General features: G+C 38.6%; 1 protein-coding gene across 2 annotated transcripts in view; it reads right to left on the bottom strand.

Annotated features, from left to right (window-relative positions):
* The window catches only part of Itgbl1 (integrin, beta-like 1), a 318929-nt gene that overhangs the window by 134704 nt on the left and 165377 nt on the right, over positions 1-18848 (bottom strand). The window contains exons 3-5 of one of the 2 annotated variants that reach the window (NM_145467.2): positions 16264-16410; positions 3477-3599; positions 225-365 (exon numbers count right to left, since the gene is read on the bottom strand). In NM_145467.2, the coding sequence (NP_663442.2) occupies positions 225-365; positions 3477-3599; positions 16264-16410 (411 nt within the window). The remainder of the gene's footprint in view (positions 1-224; positions 366-3476; positions 3600-16263; positions 16411-18848) is intronic. The other variant, XM_006518921.4, reaches the window with a different exon arrangement.

Here is an 18848-nt window from a genome sequence, read left to right as displayed (position 1 = left end):
CAGGAAAGCTTAAAGAATAATAACATAATTTATTTTCCCTTATCTATTCAGTAAAGAGCAAAAAATAAAAGATTGCCAGTGTCCATATGGATTTCCACTAAAATAAATGATGATGGATGATGACTTTGTTCCACCCTGAAGGAAATACATTGAGAAAATAGATCTTAGTAATAATGATTATTGTTTACCACCGGGTCATGTAGTAACACGAATGAGTGACACACCTCTGTTGCTACAGACTTTGCCATCTGGAGATGTGCATCTTCGCTTGCTTTCCCATGGGGTGATGTCACACTGGAACTCGCATTTATCGCCATGCCAACCAGCCTCACAGTAACAGTTTCCACAGTAACACTTCCCATGGCCTTTACCCAAAAGAATTTTATACAGTGAGGAAAAAAGCAACTTTTCAAAGCAGCCTTACCTTTCTACCTTTTCACAACCATTCGGAAATAACAAAGGGTTCCCAGACCGTTGCTAAAATTAATCAACTTGTGGGACTTTTTGTTTTTCTCCCAAAACATCAGAGTTGAGCTTACATCTATATAATTATACAAATAAGGCAGCCAATGTGTCCTTTGCCTTGGCCTATAAAGAAAGTGATCAAGATGACAGTATTTGCAAAGAAATTACAATAATGACTATGAAAGTCCATTACTCTACCATTTGAAGTACATGCATTACTTGAATGTCTACAAGCCTTACTGTGTGGATGTTTCTTGAAACAGTAACTAATATTGTTTTCTTTGAAATCAATTACTGAGAAAGCAGCAGTTTGTATTTATTTAGACATGCTTCATTAATGGCTGAGATAGTCTCAAACCAGAGGAAATGTTTCATCTTCTCATTCCTCTGTGTCCCACAAGCTGCTGTGTTCTAGAGTGGAAAGTTCTGAGTTAAACCAGTAAAATGCAGTGCACTCTTGGCATCATAACCAAACTGCAACTCTAGTGTCCAGAGAATACAAATGGGAGTCAATAATGCCCCTCACCTTGAGCCAAAATGCCAAGCTATTGTGCCCACTTTGCCATAGTACTTTTCATTTTTACTTATACAACCCAGCATGCCACCTGTGACAAACTGCCATCACTACATTTCCATTCTGAATGTCTAGCTGTCTTTGTCCAAAATAGTATTTACCTTTAAGTTAACTTTCTTCAAGCTCTCTTCTTTATAGTTATTCCATACAAACACAGATGAATGTCCTATTTATTTTTTATTCTAGATTTTCTAATCATAAAATTTTATAATTTGTGAGACTCTGACTAAGGTATTTATTCTTCAAATTCTCTCTTCCAGGGCCATAATTCTGGGATGGCCACGGAAATGTGACTGTGTGGCTACTTTATAATTGACTACTAGTACATTTTTCATCGTACCATTATGATATCCCTTTATTAATTAAGTCTCATAAATATTTATACTTTATGTGCAAGTTCCTAAAAATGTTATAAAACCCCAAAAGGGTTTGTTTTAAAATAGTTGTTAATATAAGGGGTTAATCCTGAAGGAAAACAGAGAAGGGTAAATTTGGGTGATGGGGAGCTAGAAGAAGTAGAGGGAGGAGAAAGTGGGTCCAGATATATTGTATGAGAGAAGAATCTATTTTCAACTTAAAAAAAAAAAAACGATAGGGGGTTAATTAGAAAAGAAAACTAACGTAAAGCTACACTTTAATGAAGACAGGGAAAATATTAAAATGAAGGGTAAGGAAAAAAAAACATTGGGATAGCAGAAGATTATTAAAATAAAATGTAACCACTACAATGTATATTCCAGGCAACAGACATAAGTTTCTATGATTTTTGTAAAGTGATGGAGAAATATCTTTTTGTGTGTGGTATCAGTGATAGACTATAGATAACTTTCTCAAGAGATTGTTTTCATGTGAACAACACATGAAAAGCCCTAGGATTCTAAGCAACAGCACTCCCACAGTGTTATTTGATACGGGTATCTGTGGTCATATAAATGCCAATGGGGGCATATACAAGCCTCCCCCATACCTGCTCAGAGAAGGGGAGGGGAAATGAGGGAAGGATTGAGGGAGGTGGTGACTGAAGGAGGTCAGTGAGTAGGATATAAAGTGAACAATTAAAAATTAAATTAAGCCGGGTGTGGTGGCACACACCTTTAATCCCAGCACTCGGGAGGCAGAGGCAGGCGGATTTCTGAGTTCGAGGCCAGCCTGGTCTACAAAGTGAGCTCCAGGACAGCCAGGGCTATACAGAGAAACCCTGTGTCGAAAAAACAAGAAAACAAACAAAAAATTAAATTAAATTAAAAATAAAATAAAAACACTTGAATAACACTACAAGACTAACTAGAAGCCACTGTGATATTACAAAATTGGCAATTTGTTACATGTTTGTGGTGGTTTTCTGTAGCTCTCTTATTCCTTCAGGTCCTAGTATCATTGATCTTTCTAGGATGTGCCAGAGCATATTAATTAGATTAGAATCCTTTTGGAAAGAGCAAAGGAGAGCGTACTCAATCTAAATGACTCTCACTGTTCTCTACTGCCATTTCATTATGTCAATTAAGGCTGCAAGCAGACTTTCTGGGAAAGTGCTTGGCAATAGTTAAGTAGAAAGAAATCTCTAGAATAGGTGGTGAGAAAGCAAGCTTCTCAAGGAACTGAAAACTCCAAGGAAGGCATGCAGTGTAATTGGTGAAGAGCCAGAAACACAGTCCGAGTGTCTGACAGACACCAATCTGGGGGCTGTCTAAACTTCTAACTAAAATCTAGTTTTGCATTTATTAAATAGTTCTAGAATATTTGAATTTATTAAATAGTTCTCTGAAGGCCTTGCTGTAATCCTTTTTACCTGATATGGTTTACAAACACAGGTTCAAACTGAAGTTCATACACAGATTAGTTAGACACAGAAGTTTAGGCCATACAATTGGGATGGGCCAGGGCATGTTGGTGATATTATGTATGTCTCTGTTTCCAGTGATTAAATGGATACAATTGCAAAGTGGTTCTTTCAGGTATTATAAGATATCATAAATATATGTTTGCAGGTAAAGCATGTGTTACATGTCCTTGGCAATAGGAAACAGGCAAGAGGAAAAATGACTGAATGATGGTAATTCATAGTAGAGGTCAGGGGAGTATCAACAGTTATGGGAGGCCATCATGCTCCATGTCCCCAGTACAGCATAGAATTATCTAAAGACTTTTTATTTGCAATGAGAATAAAATCAAAACAGTTAAGAGATTTTAAAAACACCAAAGAAGAGTAGCTAAGGTGAGCAAAAGAGATGGAATCCTGACAGGACTATTTCAGAGTTGTGCTGTTAGATTATTGCATCAGCAATGTTTGTCTCCTCTGGAGACAATCTAGTTTTGCATTTATTAAACAGTTCTAGAATATTCTGATTGCCTTGATATAACTCTTCTTATAAAGAAAAGCCTACAATAAGATGGGTGAAAAACAGGGGCTTTTACGCTCCACACTTAGCATACTTACCTCCACATACTTCTTCTGTTTCATCATCTATGCATTCTCTATCATCACATTCACAAAATTTACCATAAATGAGTCCATGTCCATCTGAATTATCACACTTACACCTGCCACAGTGACATGTACCTAAAGCAGGGAAACAAAGATAAGGATGTTACACACTAGAAATGATCATTAATAATCTATTTCTTCCAAGTGGGTAGAGAACTCAAGCCAAGTTAATGTTGCAATTATACATTTCTACAGCTATGGTAAGGTGGAGGGAAGCTGCTCATTTTTGAGATGATTATGGTACAAGAATTATAATAAGTTCTTCACAGTTATTACTGGTGACCGTTGATAGTTTAATGAGCACCAATGTAACCCTCTCAAAACGTAGAGGTCCTGACATGCATCTTTCAAAGTAAGTTGTGAATGAATATCTTCTGATGATCACCTGTTTTTAAAGAGAGCTAAAGCATTTTTTTAGCTATCTGACTGAGGGAATCTTGCTCATCTTCCCCACCAGTTCAATGTTTTACTACATGTTCAAACATACTATTTATATAATTAATATTTAAAGAAATGTGTAATTAATAAAAATACCAATGAAGAATATATATAAACCTGATAGTGTCTCATCTAAGCATTAGCTGACATCCTTGATTTAAGGATTACAGGACAAGCAAGTTTTCTTAGGTACAGATTCTTGGGACCTCAACAGATTTTCAAAGCAGCTCAAAGAGTGTTAAAGTTCCTGGAAATATTAGATCTCCCTAAAGGCACATATTCACCTTACTAAAAGGTTGGCTATATCCTGCAAGAGTGATTTTATAGAAATATTTTGTCCAAATAATACTAACAAGTCAGATGTCTACCTGCTCTATTTTTAATTGATCCTCACATCAATTGACATATGAAATTCTAAAACTTTGTGAGTTAACAGAATGGTCAAATATTCTGGAAATCCAACAGGCAATAAAATCACTCATAAGAAATAAATGTGTTAAAACAGAGAAGTGCAAGGTACTGAAAAGCACATAGCAAGGAAATTTAGCTGAGAGCAGGAGGTCAAAGAGACCCTGAGGACATGTCTGAGGATTGAAGCCAAGCTAAGTGAAACACATACATACATACATACATACATATGTATAAATGAGACACAAAAGCAAAGCCTCAGTCAGTGGTTGAAGAAGAACAAATACCATATGCCTGAAAATTAGCATCAAATGAACAAAATTACTAGATAGAATCTTCTGGTAGCTGTGTAGTTGATGCTAAAGATCTCCATTATCTGAGCTCTCATCAAATAACCACAAGAAGAGGTGTACAGCTGGACTAGATAATTCTTGTTATCACATGGAACACGGACTAAAACTGAGAAAATGGGTGTTAAGAAACGAATAAACAGGCTACTTCACAATGGCACAGGTTAGATGAATGATGGCAAAGAGTTGAAAGAATACAGACATATTTGAGAAGATTGTTGAGAGTGGAAACAGAATTAGTGGATAGATGAGTATAAAGCATGGAGGGGGGACTGGGAAATTTCAAGAATGATATTTGGCTTGAGTGATGGCATAGTAGTTATTCTGTGCATGTTACACAGGGAAGAACATAGACTTTGCATTCAGGTACAATTACAGTCAAATACAGGTTTAATCCTTCCTGGCAAAGAATTGTTTAGATTGAGATCACTTATATGTCTCATTCTCATATTCCATGTGCTCAAACAGTTTGTTTCAAGATAACTGTGAGGCCAAGTGACAAACCCAGGAGCCATTCACCTCTGAAGACACTGCTATACCTGGTATGTAGGAGGCTTTCAGAAAACCATGAATCTTTCCTCATCTCTCACTCACTTTTATGGATGGACTCTGACAACATTCTCATTTTCACACTTTCTACATGCTTCTGTTACCCAGATCACCCGTAATTTGCTGTTCCCTATCAGAGGGCCTCCTCTAGCAAAATCACAAAGCAAAGGGAGTTTGCAAAATTTGATTTTGTTGTTTTGATTTTTGTTGTACCTTGAGGGTATGCCTGTGAATCTGGCATATATTAAATGTAATTCTTTTGTGTTATTTTTTTTCTGGAACCTATTTTAAGTTATAATTTTACTTGAAATATAATGCTATAATTTGAGGAACTGCTTCATTATTTTTATCTCATTATCACCTTTCTCTTTTACTTTCACATCTCTTCTTTCTGTCTCTCAACCACCCACATATTTAGTCATTAAACTTTCTTATGACCTATTATACTATTGTCAAAGTACTATAGGAGATAATGAAATAAAGTAAATTAAATCAGAGAACAGAAAGGAGAAAAAACAGAAAGGCTTTCATAACAGATTCAAGGAAAATTCTTCACAAAGAATGATAACCCTCAGACTGGTTAGAGGGGGGAGGGTGCATCAGGAAGAAGAGTATCCTTAATTTATTGCTGAAAGGCAACAAATGAATTGAGATACAATAAATATTTGTGGTGTTGAGTAGAAAATTATGGTGGAAAATAACAGCTTAGGTAAGAGTTTGACTTGAGTTTGGATGAAAGGGTATAAGGAATACAGATGGTAAAGATGAAGAACATTGGCTAAGGATTTTAAATTATCTCTTGGAATATCAGGAGCCTGCCACAATTTGGCAGAAGAGAATAACTTGGTGGGAGATGCACACACACAGTCGTTCTCCCTCCAGAAAGATGGGCAGGAACTGTCACTGCATCCAACTTCCATGACTGACGAGTTCTACTGGCAGGCTCACTCCCATCCACACATGTGAACCATTCCTATTCCTTACCACAGTGGAAAGTTTACAACAGCTCTGAGACTTCCTATCTCACCATCCAGCACAAATCACATCTGATCCTCCAAGTCATGGCAGATGGGAGCCCAAGCAAAGGTGCCAGACTCCTGTGTTCCCGCAGTGTCGTCCTACTTCTCACTATGGGTTGCCAGTCAATCACACTCCAGGACGGGTAGCTTTGCACTTGATTATTTTAGCTCTACTTTTCCTGCTGCCTAACAGAGCTGGTTCTCTATGGTGCTTACCAGGCATGAGCACCAATCTTCTGTCTGTTCTAACATGCTAGGGTCTGCACATTGTTACCTTCCTGGATCTACTGAAGAGGAAGCTTCTGGAAGCTCTCTGTTCTCACTTCCTTCTAAACATGCCTTGCAGTTTATGCTACACAATGGCTACCTCTTCTTCCTCTTTTATATCCAACCTACTACTATAGAATGAAAACCGCTCTAAGAGGGGACAAGACTTCTAAAGGGGGTATTTTAGTTAGAATTTCTATTGCTGCTATGAAACACCATGAACAAAAGCTGTGGAGAAAGTGATATATATATATATATATATATATATATGTGTGTGTGTGTGTGTGTGTGTGTGTGTGTGTATGTGTGTGTGTGTATAGTTTATCATAAAAGGAAGTATAGTTTATACATATATATATATATATATATATATATATATATATATATATATATATATATAGTTTATCATAAAAGGAAGTTAGCACACAAGGCAGGGGACTGGAGACAGGAGCTGATGCAGAGGTGTGGAGGACTATTGCTTACTGTGTTGCTTCCCATGGATTACTTAGCCTGCTTTCTTAGAGAACCCAGGACCACCAGCCCAAGGATAGCAACACCTACAATGGCCTGTGCCTTCCCCTATCAATCACTAATTAAGAAAATTCCTTACAGTCAGATATTATGAAGGCATTTTCTCAATTGAGTTTCCTCCATTTCAGTGTGTCAAGATGACAGAAAACTAGCCAACAGAAGGGAGTAATACAATTTTGAGTGGCTGCTCTTGAAACTTGTTGGGAAGTTATTATTAAAGAAGATGTGAATAAGACCAAGGTGCCAAAACAAACCACAAGATTCATTTAAGGCAATGAGTAAATATAAATTTGAGTAAACCCAAAGCAGCAACATTAGTTCCATACAAACCTAACACTTACCATTTGAGATGTATTCTCTGTGAGGTTGTGTGACTGTGATCAATCTTTTTTTTTCCATTTTTTATTAGGTATTTAGCTCATTTACATTTCCAATGCTATACCAAAAGTCCCCCATGCCCACCCACCCCCACTCCCCTACCCACCCACTCCCCCTTTTTGGACCTGGCGTTCCCCTGTACAAACTTTGCGTGTCCAATGGGCCTCTCTTTCCAGTGATGGACGATTAGGCCATCTTTTGATACATATGCAGCTAGAGTCAAGAGCTCCGGGGTACTGGTTAGTTCATAATGTTGTTCCACCTATAGGGTTGCAGATCCCTTTAGCTCCTTGGGTTCTTTCTCTAGCTCCTCCATTGGGAGCCCTGTGATCCATCCATTAGCTGACTGTGAGCATCCACTTCTGTGTTTGCTAGGCCCCGGATTAGTCTCACAAGAGATAGCTACATCTGGGTCCTTTCAATAAAATCTTGCTAGGGTATGCAATGGTGTCAGCGTTTGGATGCTGATTATGGGGTGGATCCCTGGATATGGCAGTCTCTACATGGTCCATCCTTTCATCTCAGCTCCAAACTTTGTCTCTGTAACTCCTTCCATGGGTGTTTTGTTCCCAATTCTAAGGAGGGGCATAGTGTCCACACTTCAGTCTTCATTGTTCTTGAGTTTCATGTGTTTAGCAAATTGTACCTTATAGTTTGGGAATCCTAGGTTTGGGGCTAATATCCACTTATCAGTGAGTTCATATTATGTGAGTTCCTTTGTGAATGTGTTACCTCACTCAGGATGATGCTCTCCATGTCCATCCATTTGGCTAGGAATTTCATAAATTCATTCTTTTTAATAGCTGAGTAGTACTCCATTGTGTAGATGTACCACATTTTCTGTATCCATTCCTCTGTTGAGGGGCATCTGGGTTCTTTCCAGCTTCTGGCTATTATAAATAAGGCTGCTATGAACATAGTGGAGCATGTGTCCTTCTTACCAGTTGGGGCATCTTCTGGATAAATGCCCAGGAGAGGTATTGCTGGATCCTCCGGTAGTACTATGTCCAATTTTCTGAGGAACCGCCAGACTGATTTCCAGAGTGGTTGTACAAGCCTGCAATCCCACCAACAATGGAGGAGTGTTCCTTTTTCTCCACATCCACGCCAGCATCTGCTGTCACCTGAATTTTTGATCTTAGCCATTCTGACTGGTGTGAGGTGGAATCTCAGGGTTGTTTTGATTTGCATTTCCCTGATGATTAAGGATGTTGAGCATTTTTTCAGGTGCTTCTCTGCCATTCGGTATTCCTCAGGTGAGAATTCTTTGTTCAGTTCTGAGCCCCATTTTTTAATGGAGTTGTTCCATTTTCTGAAGTCCACCTTCTTGAGTTCTTTATATATGTTGGATATTAGCCCCCTATCTGATTTAGGATAGGTAAAAATCCTTTCCCAATCTGTTGGTGGTCTTTTTGTCTTATTGACGGTGTCTTTTGCCTTGCAGAAACTTTCGAGTTTCATTAGGTCCCATTTGTCAATTCTCGATCTTACAGCACATGCCATTGCTGTTCTGTTCAGGAATTTTTCCCCTGTGCCCATATCTTCAAGGCTTTTCCCCACTTTCTCCTCTATAAGTTTCAGTGTCTCTGGTTTTATGTGAAGTTCCTTGATCCACTTAGAATTGACCTTAGTACAAGGAGATAAGTATGGATTGATTTGCATTCTTCTATATGATAACAACCAGTTGTGCCAGCACCAATTGTTGAAAATGCTGTCTTTCTTCCACTGGATGGTTTTAGCTCTCTTGTCGAAGATCAAGTGACCATAGGTGTGTGGGTTCATTTCTGGGTCTTCAATTCTATTCCATTGGTCTACTTGTCTGTTTCTATACCAGTACCATGCAGTTTTTATCACAATTGCTCTATAGTAAAGCTTTAGTTCAGGCATGGTGATTCCACCAGAGGTTCTTTTATCCTTGACAAGACTTTTTGCTATCCTAGGTTTTTTGTTATTCCAGATGAATTTGCAAATTGCTCCTTCTAATTCGTTGAAGAATTGAGTTGGAATTTTGATGGGGATTGCATTGAATCTGTAGATTGCTTTTGGCAAGATAGCCATTTTTACAATGTTGATCCTGCCAATCCATGAGCATGGGAGATCTTTCCATCTTCTGAGATCTTCTTTAATTTCTTTCTTCAGAGATTTGAAGTTTTTATCATACAGATCTTTCACCTCCTTAGTTAGAGTTACACCAAGATATTTTATACTATTTGTGACTATTGAGAAGGATGTTGTTTCCCTAATTTCTTTCTCAGCCTGTTGATTCTTTGTATAGAGAAAGGCCATTGACTTGTTTGAGTTTATTTTATATCCAGCTACTTCACCGAAGCTGCTTATCAGGTTTAGGAGTTCTCTGGTAGAATTTTTAGGGTCACTTATATATACTATCATATCATCTGCAAAAAGTGATATTTTGACTTCCTCCTTTCCAATTTGTATCCCCTTGATCTCCTTTTGTTGTCGAATTGCTCTGGCTAATACTTCAAGTACCATGTTGTAAAGGTAGGGAGAAAGTGGGCAGCCTTGTCTAGTCCCTGATTTTAGTGGGATTGCTTCCAGCTTCTCTCCATTTACTTTGATGTTGGCTACTGGTTTGCTGTAGATTGCTTTTATCATGTTTAGGCATGGGCCATGAACTCCTGATCTTTCCAAAACTTTTATCATGAATGGGTGTTGAATCTTGTCAAATGCTTTTTCTGCATCTAACGAGATGATCATGTGGTTTTTGTCTTTGAGTTTGTTTATATAATGGATTACATTGATGGATTTTCGTATATTAAACCATCCCTGCATTCCTGGAATAAAACCTACTTGGTCAGGATGGATGATTGCTTTAATATGTTCTTGCATTCGGTTAGCAAGAATTTTATTGAGGATTTTTGCATCGATATTCATAAGAGAAATTGGTCTGAAGTTCTCTATCTTTGTTGAATCTTTCTGTGGTTTAGGTATCAGAGTAATATTGGCTTCATAAAATGAGTTGGGTAGAGTACCTTCTACTTCTATTTTGTGAAATAGTTTGTGCAGAACTGGAATTAGATCTTCTTTGAAGGTCTGATAGAACTCTGCACTAAACCTGTCTGGTCCTGGGCTTTTTTTGGCTGGGAGACTATTAATAACTGCTTCTATTTCTTTAGGTGATATGGGACTGTTTAGATGGTCAACTTGATCTTGACTCAACTTTGGTACCTGGTATCTGTCCAGAAATTTGTCCATTTCGTCCAGGTTTTCCAGTTTTGTTGAGTATAATCTTTTGTAGAAGGATCTGATGGTGTTTTGAATTTCTTCAGGATCTGTTGTTATGTCTCCCTTTTCATTTCTGATTTTGTTAATTAGGATTTTGCCCCTGTGCCCTTTAGTAAGTCTAGCTAAGGGTTTATCTATCTTGTTGATTTTCTCAAAGAACCAACTCCTCGTTTGGTTAATTCTTTGAATAGTTCTTCTTGTTTCCACTTGGTTGATTTCACCCCTGAGTTTGATTATTTCCTGCCGTCTACTCCTCTTGGGTGAATTTGCTTCCTTTTTTTCTAGAGCTTTTAGATGTGTTGTCAAGCTGCTAGTATGTGCTCTCTCCCGTTTCTTCTTGGAGGCACTCAGAGCTATGAGTTTCCCTCTTAGAAATGCTTTCATTGTGTCCCAAAGGTTTGGGTACGTTGTGGCTTCATTTTCATTAAACTCTAAAAAGTCTTTAATTTCTTTCTTTATTCCTTCCTTGACCAAGGTATCATTGAGAAGAGTGTTGTTCAGTTTCCACGTGAATGTTGGCTTTCCATTATTTATGTTGTTATTGAAGATCAGTCTTAGGCCATGGTGGTCTGATAGGATACATGGGATAATTTCAATATTTTTGAATCTGTTGAGGCCTGTTTTGTGACCAATTATATGGTCAATTTTGGAGAAGGTCCCGTGAGGTGCTGAGAAGAAGGTATATCCTTTTGTTTTAGGATAAAATGTTCTATAGATATCTGTTAGGTCCATTTGTTTCATAACTTCTGTTAGTTTCACTGTGTCCCTGTTTAGTTTCTGTTTCCACGATCTGTCCCTTGATGAAAGTGGTGTTTTGAAGTCTCCCACTATTATTGTGTGAGGTGCAATGTGTGCTTTGAGCTTTACTAAAATATCTTTAATGAATGTGGCTGCCCTTGCATTTGGAGCATAGATATTCAGAATTGAGAGTTCCTCTTGGAGGATTTTACCTTTGATTAGTATGAAGTGTCCCTCCTTGTCTTTTTTGATAACTTTGGGTTGGAAGTCGATTTTATCCGATATTAAAATGGCTACTCCAGCTTGTTTCTTCAGACCATTTGCTTGGAAAATTGTTTTCCAGCCTTTCACTCTGAGGTAGTGTCTGTCTTTTTCCCTGAGATGGGTTTCCTGTAAGCAGCAGAATGTTGGGTCCTGTTTGTGTAGCCAGTCTGTTAGTCTATGTCTTTTTATTGGGGAATTGAGTCCATTAGTATTAAGAGATATTAAGGAAAAGTAATTTTTGCTTCCTTTTATTTTTGTTGTTAGAGTTGGCATTCTGTTCTTGTGGCTGTCTTCTTTTTGGTTTGTTGAGGGATTACTTTCTTGTTTGTTCCAAGGCGTGATTTCCGTCCTTGTATTGCTTCTTTTCTGTTATTATCCTTTGAAGGGCTGGATTCATGGAAAGATATTGTGTGAATTTGGTTTTGTCGTGGAATACTTCGGTTTCTCCATCTATGGTAATTGAGAGTTTGGCCGGGTATAGTAGCCTGGGCTGGCATTTGTGTTCTCTTAGTGTCTGTATAACATCTGTCCAGGCTCTTCTGGCTTTCATAGTCTCTGGTGAAAAGTCTGGTGTAATTCTGATAGGCCTTCCTTTATATGTTACTTGACCTTTCTCCCTTACTGCTTTTAATATTCTATCTTTATTTAGTGCATTTGTTGTTCTGATTATTATGTGTCGGGAGGAATTTCTTTTCTGGTCCAGTCTATTTGGAGTTCTGTAGGCTTCTTGTATGATCATGGGCATCTCTTTCTTTATGTTTGGGAAGTTTTCTTCTATTATTTTGTTGAAGATATTAGCTGGCCCTTTAAGTTGAAAATCTTCATTCTCATCAATTCCTATTATCCGTAGGTTTGGTCTTCTCATTGTGTCCTGGATTACCTGGATGTTTTGAGTTAGGATCCTTTTGCATTTTGTATTTTCTTTGACTGTTGTGTCGATGTTCTCTATGGAATCTTCTGCACCTGAGATTCTCTCTTCCATTTCTTGTATTCTGTTGCTGATGCTCGCATCTATGGTTCCAGATCTCTTTCCTAGGGTTTCTATCTCCAGCGTTGCCTCGCTTTGGGTTTTCTTTACTGTGTCTACTTTCCTTTTTAGTTCTAGTATGGTTTTTTTCATTTCCAGTACCTGTTTGGATGTGTTTTCCTGTTTTTCTTTAAGGACTTCTACCTGTTTGGCTGTGTTTTCATGCTTTTCTTTAAGGGCCTGTAACTCTTTAGCAGTGCTCTCCTGTAATTCTTTAAGTGACTTATGAAAGTTCTTCTTGATGTCCTCTATCATCATCATGAAAAATGTTTTTAAATCTGGGTCTAGATTTTCGGTTGTGTTGGGGTGCCCAGGACTAGGTGGGGTGGGAGTGCTGCATTCTGATGATGGTGAGTGGTCTTGATTTCTGTTAGTAGGATTCTTACGTTTGCCTTTCGCCATCTGGTAATCTCTGAAGCTAGCTGTTATAGTTGTCTCTGTTAAGAGCTTGTACTTCAGGTGACTCTGTTAGCCTCTATAAGCAGACCTGGGAGGGTAGCACTCTCCTTGGTTTCAGTGGGTAGAGTAATCTCTGCAAGAAAGCTCTCTTCTTGCAGGGAAGGTACCCAGATATCTGGTGTTCGAACTGAACTCTTGGCAGAAGTTGTTTTCCACTCACCAGAGGTCTTAGGATCCCGTGGAGAATCCTGTGTGGGCCCTTGCGGGTGTCAGGCAACTCTGCTGGCCAGGAAGCCCGGGGCTCGAGTGGAGCGGAAGGGGCTTTTGCCCCGGAACAGGCCCGGGTAATCTGCTTCCCTATGTACTGCAGTCTCAGGTTCCGCGCGATTGGATTGGGGCAGGCGCTGTGTTCCACTCACCAGAGGTCTTAGGATCCCGTGGGGAATCCTGTGTGGGCCCTTGCGGGTGTCCGTGATCAATCTTTAAGTATGCCTATTGAAAAGTGTTAACTTTGGACCCCTCTTCATAATCTACATTATAATCTATTAATAATAAAAGGAAGAAAGGCTAACAAAAACCCTAAAAATAAAATCAAAATAATATAAATAAGCTCAATTATATTTCAAATGACCTACATAGCTCCTCTAAAAAGAGATTAAGGAAGCCAGGCAACTTATGAATATAGCTTTGACTAGATTCCCTAACCTGAGTCATGGTTAGAGAGGGGTGAGAGTAGATGTACTTGAATTAGAACCAAACTCTTTTTGGTTTTCTACATTTATTTCATGTGGGTATGTCTATGAACAATTCTTAGGAAACAATTTTAGATGTAGGTAATATAGAATAGAGCAAAATAGTAAATGTATGGATGACGTGGGGAGGCTTCATAGAGGTCCAAACTGAGCAACATTTCATTGATGAGAATAGATAAATGGACTATAGGCATAATGGCCCATGCTTATGATCTCAGCAGTAGGGATGGAGGCAAGAAGACTGTACCTAGTTTTAGTCTAATTGGGAATATAGGGACAGCTAAGATAGCCTGAGCTACACAGTGACACTTTACCTCAAAAAAATCTAATACAGCAGTAACACACAAAATAAAATAAAATAAAATAAAATAAAATAAAATAGAATAAAATAAAATAAAGGAGGCCTGTAGAACAGATTTTATTTGTGGTTGTGCAAAATTATCAGTAGTATGAAAACATTGAAAGCAAGGGAAAACAAGAGAGATGACAACATCACCCTGTCACTAACTAGATCAGTGAGGAAAGGTTGGTGTTACAAAGGACATCATTGAGTCATTGAAAACAGGGGACCAGAACTATGTTTTTATAAAAATATTTATCAATCTTATAAAAGAGGGTATACATATCTTGTACTATATGATTTGTCATCTACCAAGAGTATTCTTTGCCAGGCATGTTAATTCATAACTTTAACCCCAGCAACTGCAAAGCAGAGGCAGGCTGATCCTTGTGGAACTGAAACTAGCCTGGTCTGCATAGTCTAATGGTTCTCAACCTGTGAGTTACAACCCCACAGGGGTCACATATCATATATTTACATTAAAATTCATAACAGTAGCAAAATTGCAGTTATGAAATAACAATGAAATAGTTTTGTGGTTTGGGGGTCACTACAACATGAGAAACTGCATTAAAGTTTCCACAGCATTAGGAAGGCTGAGAACTACTGGTATTGTGAGTTCCAGATCACCCACAAACTAAGACGTTCTCTCAAAAGGGAGAAAAGACAGGTCTGCATATTTCTCTTTTGTGCAATATTAGTGTGTCAAGTCACATTTACTGAGGAGTGAATCTTCAGAATCAATAACATATTTGTGTGTAGATGTGTTTGTGTGTGTGTTCATATGTTTGTATGTGTGTTTTATCTATGTTTGTGTGCATACATGGGTGTGTACATATGTATATGTGTGTTTGTGTGTTGGCAGGTGATTGTGAGTCAGAGAAATCCTACTGAGAGAAAGACAAAGTGAGCAAAGATGTGAGGAGACTGTGTTGAGCACATCCTGGCCTGGTAGATAGCAAAACACCCTGACTGAGCTTAACTTACACTAAGCAGTTTGTTGAAATCAGACTGAGAAAAAGCCCTAGCTCTGATTACAAAAGAGACCCAGCAATAATGCAAGCTTCAGGGTGGGATATGTCTAAATTGTCAAAGATTTGCCTTTACCAGGTGGGACAAGTCTTGTACCTCTGGAACTGACCAACCAGAGAGCTTCCAAACCCAAACTAACAAGTTACAAAACCCAAGAGACAAACAGCTTCTCCCCATAGCCTGTTATGTGAATTTGTTTGCTCACTGTGGGGTTACTGAAAACACCTCTCTGACCCACAGAGCTTTTCCACTAGTTTGAGTTGCTCCTTCTCTTGCTGATGTAGAAGAAAAGAAAGGCTGGCGGAACAAGAAAGAGAGTTGATACCAAGTAACTCTCTAACAGTATGACTGAAGATGATTCATGCACTTATAGTCACTGAAAAATAAATCACAAAACCAAAACTAAAAAGCAACAAACAAAAGACAAAAGCATTCACACTACATATCCAAACAGTTGAAGCTGAACCTCCAGGGCAGCACATGAGTCTGAGAGTCTAATGCTTTCCTTTGGATGGGTACTTGCAATATGTTTGAGAAAAGTGACTTCAAGAAATGCTCCACGTGGGCATTTCTTGAAGCTATTTAATTACAATTACAGTACCTAACTACCATTGTAGTCCAAACTGTAACTATTATGCTTTATGTGACTTTGTTAATTACTTTAACTCCTAAGCAAGATTTCTAAATGACTCCTATGAAATAATTTGTCAACACACACACACACACACACACACACACACATACATACACACACATATAAATAAACTTTGCCATTCTTACATCCTCAGTGAGGTTCATAAGCAGTATCTGAAACTTCCATACATTAAAATCTTAGGCTTCATTTGCTGCTAAGGTGTAAATTCAAAGCATTCTTGAGCTCTAATTACAATAATTAAGTCAGTCATATGTCTTAGTCCAGCATTCAACATGACTATAAAATTTCATTAAAATCCAAGTCTTGATTATTGTAATGAAGAACTCTCCAGGGATGTAGTTCTTACCTGCATTGGAGCAGATGACATCTTGGGAGTTCTTGCACATCTGGTTGCTGATTTTTTTGGTCAGGTCACACTTGGTTGGGTACTGACAAGCTTCCCCAGACCATCCCACATCACACTTGCACTTGCCGCAGTCACAATTACCGTGGCCTGAGGGATCAACAACATCTGGTGAGATTCAGATGGTTTTACCAAGGAAGGGTCTATGTTAATAAAGACTCCCATGGGGTTGATGCTTCAAGACAATGGTACAATAATATCAAATACACACATCTGAGAGTGGTTAGGGAGTACTATTATTCTTCAGAAAAAATATGACAATTTCATTTCTATAGTCAACTTTTATAAGTACAAATATTAAGTGAATTTCCAGAGACAGAGAAATTAAAGGAAGACTAATAGTTTGCAGTAAAAAAATAATTTTTTACTGTATTTCTATTTAACTATATTAATACCACAATCCCCAGATGAACTCTTTTTTTTTTTGCCAGATAACATTTTATTTTATTTTTTTTTCATTAAATTATTTTTTTATTAGGTATTTAGCTCATTTACATTTCCAATGCTATACCAAAAGTCCCCCATACCCAACCACCCCCTCTCCCCTACCCACCCACTCCCCCTTTTTGGCCCTGGCGTTCCCCTGTTCTGGGGCATATAAAGTTTGCCTGTCCAATGGGCCTTTCTTTCCAGTGATGGCCGACTAGGCCATCTTTTGATACATATGCAGCTAGAGTCAAGAGCTCCGGGGTATTGGTTAGTTCATAATGTTGATCCACCTATAGGGTTGCAGATCCCTTTAGCTCCTTGGGTACTTTCTCTAGCTCCTCCATTGGGAGCCCTGTGATCCATCCATTAGCTGACTGTGAGCATCCACTTCTGTGTTTGCTAGGCCCCGGCATAGTCTCGCAAGAGACAGCTACATTTGGGTCCTTTCGATAAAATCTTGCTAGTGTATGCAATGGTGTCAGCGTTTGGTTGCTGATTATGGGGTGGATCCCTGGATATGGCAGTTTCTACATGGTCCATCCTTTCATCTCAGCTCCAAACTTTGTCTCTGTAACTCCTTCCAAGGGTGTTTTGTTCCCCCTTCTAAGGAGGGGCATAGTGTCCACACTTCAGTCTTCATTTTTCTTGAGTTTCATGTGTTTAGGAAATTGTATCTTATATCTTGGGTATCCTAGGTTTTGGGCTAATATCCACTTATCAGTGAGTACATATCGTGTGAGTTCCTTTGTGAATGTGTAACCTCACTCAGGATGATGCCCTCCAGGTCCATCCATTTGGCTAGGAATTTCATAAATTCATTCTTTTTAATAGCTGAGTAGTACTCCATTGTGTAGATGTACCACATTTTCTGTATCCATTCCTCTGTTGAGGGGCATCTGGGTTCTTTCCAGTTTCTGGCTATTATAAATAAGGCTGCTATGAACATAGTGGAGCATGTGTCCTTCTTACCAGTTGGGGCATCTTCTGGATATATGCCCAGGAGAGGTATTGCTGGATCCTCCGGTAGTACTATGTCCAATTTTCTGAGGAACCGCCAGATGGATTTCCAGAGTGGTTGTACAAGCCTGCAATCCCACCAACAATGGAGGAGTGTTCCTCTTTCTCCACATCCTCGCCAGCATCTGCTGTCACCTGAATTTATGATCTTAGCCATTCTGACTGGTGTGAGGTGGAATCTCAGGGTTGTTTTGATTTGCATTTCCCTGATGATTAAGGATGTTGAACATTTTTTCAGGTGCTTCTCTGCCATTCGGTATTCCTCAGGTGAGAATTCTTTGTTCAGTTCTGAGCCCCATTTTTTAATGGGGTTATTTGCTTTTCTGAAGTCCACCTTCTTGAGTTCTTTATATATGTTGGATATTAGTCCCCTATCTGATTTAGGATAGGTAAAGATCCTTTCCCAATCTGTTGGTGGTCTTTTTGTCTTACTGACGGTGTCTTTTGCCTTGCAGAAACTTTGGAGTTTCATTAGGTCCCATTTGTCAATTCTCGATCTTACAGCACAAGCCATTGCTGTTCTGTTCAGGAATATTTCCCCTGTGCCCATATCTTCAAGGCTTTTCCCCACTTTCTCCTCTATAAGTTTCAGCGTCTCTGGTTTTATGTGAAGTTCTTTGATCCATTTAGATTTGACCTTAGTACAAGGAGATAAGTATGGATCAATTCGCACTCTTCTACATGATAACAACCAGTTGTGCCAGCACCAATTGTTGAAAATGCTGTCTTTCTTCCACTGGATGGTTTTAGCTCCCTTGTCGAAGATCAAGTGACCATAGGTGTGTGGGTTCATTTCTGGGTCTTCAATTCTATTCCATTGGTCTACTTGTCTGTCTCTATACCAGTACCATGCAGTTTTTACCACAATTGCTCTGTAGTAAAGCTTTAGGTCAGGCATGGTGATTCCACCAGAGGTTCTTTTATCCTTGAGAAGAGTTTTTGCTATCCTAGGTTTTTTGTTATTCCAGATGTATTTGCAAATTGCTCCTTCTAATTCGTTGAAGAATTGAGTTGGAATTTTGATGGGGATTGCATTGAATCTGTAGACTGCTTTTGGCAAGATAGCCATTTTTACAATGTTG

This window comes from Mus musculus, chromosome 14 (genome assembly GCF_000001635.26).
Source record: "Mus musculus strain C57BL/6J chromosome 14, GRCm38.p6 C57BL/6J".
Taxonomy (NCBI): Eukaryota; Metazoa; Chordata; class Mammalia; order Rodentia; family Muridae; genus Mus; species Mus musculus.
This window is presented reverse-complemented; position numbering and strand designations above follow the sequence as displayed.